General features: G+C 45.8%; 1 protein-coding gene across 1 annotated transcript; it reads right to left on the bottom strand.

Annotated features, from left to right (window-relative positions):
• Window positions 1-1303: 1303 nt before the first annotated feature.
• LOC138526021 (uncharacterized) lies at window positions 1304-1663 on the bottom strand. The gene has a single exon (XM_069636316.1). It carries the CDS (start codon window positions 1661-1663, stop codon window positions 1304-1306), a length of 360 nt encoding a protein of 119 aa, XP_069492417.1.
• Between the last annotated feature and the right edge of the window lie 856 nt (window positions 1664-2519).

The following is a 2519-nucleotide window of genomic DNA, read 5'->3' as shown; positions in this document are numbered from 1 at the left end:
GGCCATCCGTTGGGCCTCAGAAAGGCTCGAAAGAACTGCATCAACAGAAGGAACAGAGGTGGGATCAGTAGATAATGGGAGAGGAAAGCGAGGATGATACCCGTAGGTGGAGTAGAAAAGACTAAGTTTGATAGCACTGTGCTTGGCGTTGTTGTATGGGAACTCAGCAGTGGGAAATAGAGTAACCCAATTGTCCTATGAATGGTTGACGTAACAACGGAGGTACTGCTCCAAAGATGCATTTAAACGTTCAGTTTGTCCGTTAGTTTGTGGATGGTAGCCAGAAGACATAGCTCTTTCCATTCCCAACTTCTTACACAGACTTCCACGATCAGATATTATCTTGTCAGGAAGACCATGGAGACGAAACACATCTTTGAGAAACACTACATCCATCTCATCAGCAGTTGGTAAGCCAGGCAATGGAGAAAAATGGGCCATCTTAGTGAAGGAGTCTATCGTAACCATTATACATGTGCACCCTTCAGATGGAGGAAGCTCCACCACAAAATCAGTGGAGATAGTACCCCACGGTCTTGTGGGTGGTGTGTCCTGTTGAAGATAACCCACTGGCTTCTGTGTATTGTGTTTGGTCTGATTACAAACAGAACACGTACGGACGTATTGATCAACGTCCAAGGCCATCTCAGGCCACCAGAACTGACATATTTAACACGATGTCCAGCCCCGACGCTGCCATGACACCATTTAAGAGCGTATCATCTGGAAGTGGCATCTGGTAGGTACAACTTGTAGTCCACCAAGAGTAAACCATCATGAGAGAGTCGGGTGTTTAACGGGTTGATCTTACATGGCAACCAGGTGATGTCAGTCGCATCTCTGACCCCTTGAAGGAATGTGGAGAGAAGACAAACAACCTTCTTTTGCGTTAACACCCTTTCTGGTAAGACCTCCGTCAAGGGCTCAGGAATGGGAATGCGAGATAATGAAACTGCCAGTATGTTCTTGGTGCCTGGTAAGTATGTGAGGATGAAATCATACTGAGAGAAGAAATGGGCACATCTGGCCTGACGAGAATTTATGCACTCCATCTGCTGGATGACCTTCAGGTTCTTATGGTCAGTTCAGAGAATGAATGGGTGAGCAGCCCCCTGTAATAGATGGCACCACTCCTCACAGGCGGCTTCCATGGCAAGTCATTCTTTTTCGATTAAAGAATAGTTTGCTTGACTGGGAGTGAGTGTTTTAGAAAGTAGGCCACAGGTTACTTTATTCCGCTGGATTCCTGTAGCAGGGCCGCACCTAATGCTGCGGAGGAGGCATCAGCTCCGACGATGAAAGGTCATTCCTGATCTGGCTGGCGCAGTATGGGAGCTGAAGAGAACCCTTCCTTAAGCTTCTGGAATGCCTTTTCTGCTTCAGAGGACCAGAAGAAAGGTAAAGAAGATTTCTTCAACAGAGAAGTGATGGGAGGTACTGTCTCAGAAAAGTTGGTAATAAACTTTCGGTAGAAGTTGGCCAACCCTAAAAACTTCTGGACTTCCTTCATGGAGACTGGTGAGGACCATTTAAGAATAGCCTCAACTTTCCTAGGGTCCATTTCAACGCTGGCTTCGGAGAGGATGAACCCCAAATATGGGACATTAGTTGCATGAAAAACAAATTTCTCCGGGTTAACTAGCAAATGTTTTCTGTGAGGCATTGTAGCACTTGATGCAGATGTTGATTATGTAAGGCTCCGGATGAAGAATACACCAGGATATCATCCAGATAGACTATGGCACACTGTAGAATGAGGTCAGAAAAAATACGGTCCATAAATCTCTGAAAGATAGAGGGTGCATTCAACAAACCAAAGGGCATTACCCGATACTCATGGTGACCTAAGAGGGTTTGAAAAGCTGTTTTCCATTCGTCACCCGTTCGAACTCGAAGCAGGTGATATGCTTGTCGGAGATCTAGTTTAGAAAATATCACTGCCCCTTGAACAGCCTCCAAAATGTCCTTGATGAGGGGCATAGGATAACGATCCCAGATAGTTACTCTGTTAGGACCCCTGTAATCTATACAAGGCCTCAATTCTTGAGTATCCTTCTTAGGCACAAAGAATAATGAAGCTCCTGCGGGAGAACGTGAGGGTTGAATAAGGCCATTGCGTAAATTGGAATCCAAATATTTCCGGAGAACTGCCTTTTCGTTCATTGACAAAGAGTATATGCGACCAAAAGGGATGAGTGCATCAGGCTGCAGATCTATGGCGCAGTCTTCAGGTTGGTGTGGTGGAAGTTCTTGAGGATCTTGATCGAGGAAAACCTCACTGTACTCCTGTAGTCCAGCTGGGATTGAGTGTATACCAAGAGTGGCATGGGAGGTTAATGGTTCTGAAACGGTCTTGATAGTGGCTGCACCAGGTTCCGGCAAGTTGATTGTTCTTCCAGTCTATGGCGGGATTATGTTTGCGCAGCCCGTTTACCCCTAAGATTATAGGAAAATGGGCTGCCCTGATCAGATCGAATTGAAGACATTCAGTATGCTGGTGAATGGACATTATTAGTGAC

This window comes from Ambystoma mexicanum, chromosome 7p (genome assembly GCF_040938575.1).
Source record: "Ambystoma mexicanum isolate Mex_15411 chromosome 7p, UKY_AmexF1_1, whole genome shotgun sequence".
Lineage (NCBI taxonomy): Eukaryota > Metazoa > Chordata > Amphibia > Caudata > Ambystomatidae > Ambystoma > Ambystoma mexicanum.
Note: the sequence above shows the minus strand (reverse complement) of the source record. Positions and strands in the feature narration are given on the sequence as shown.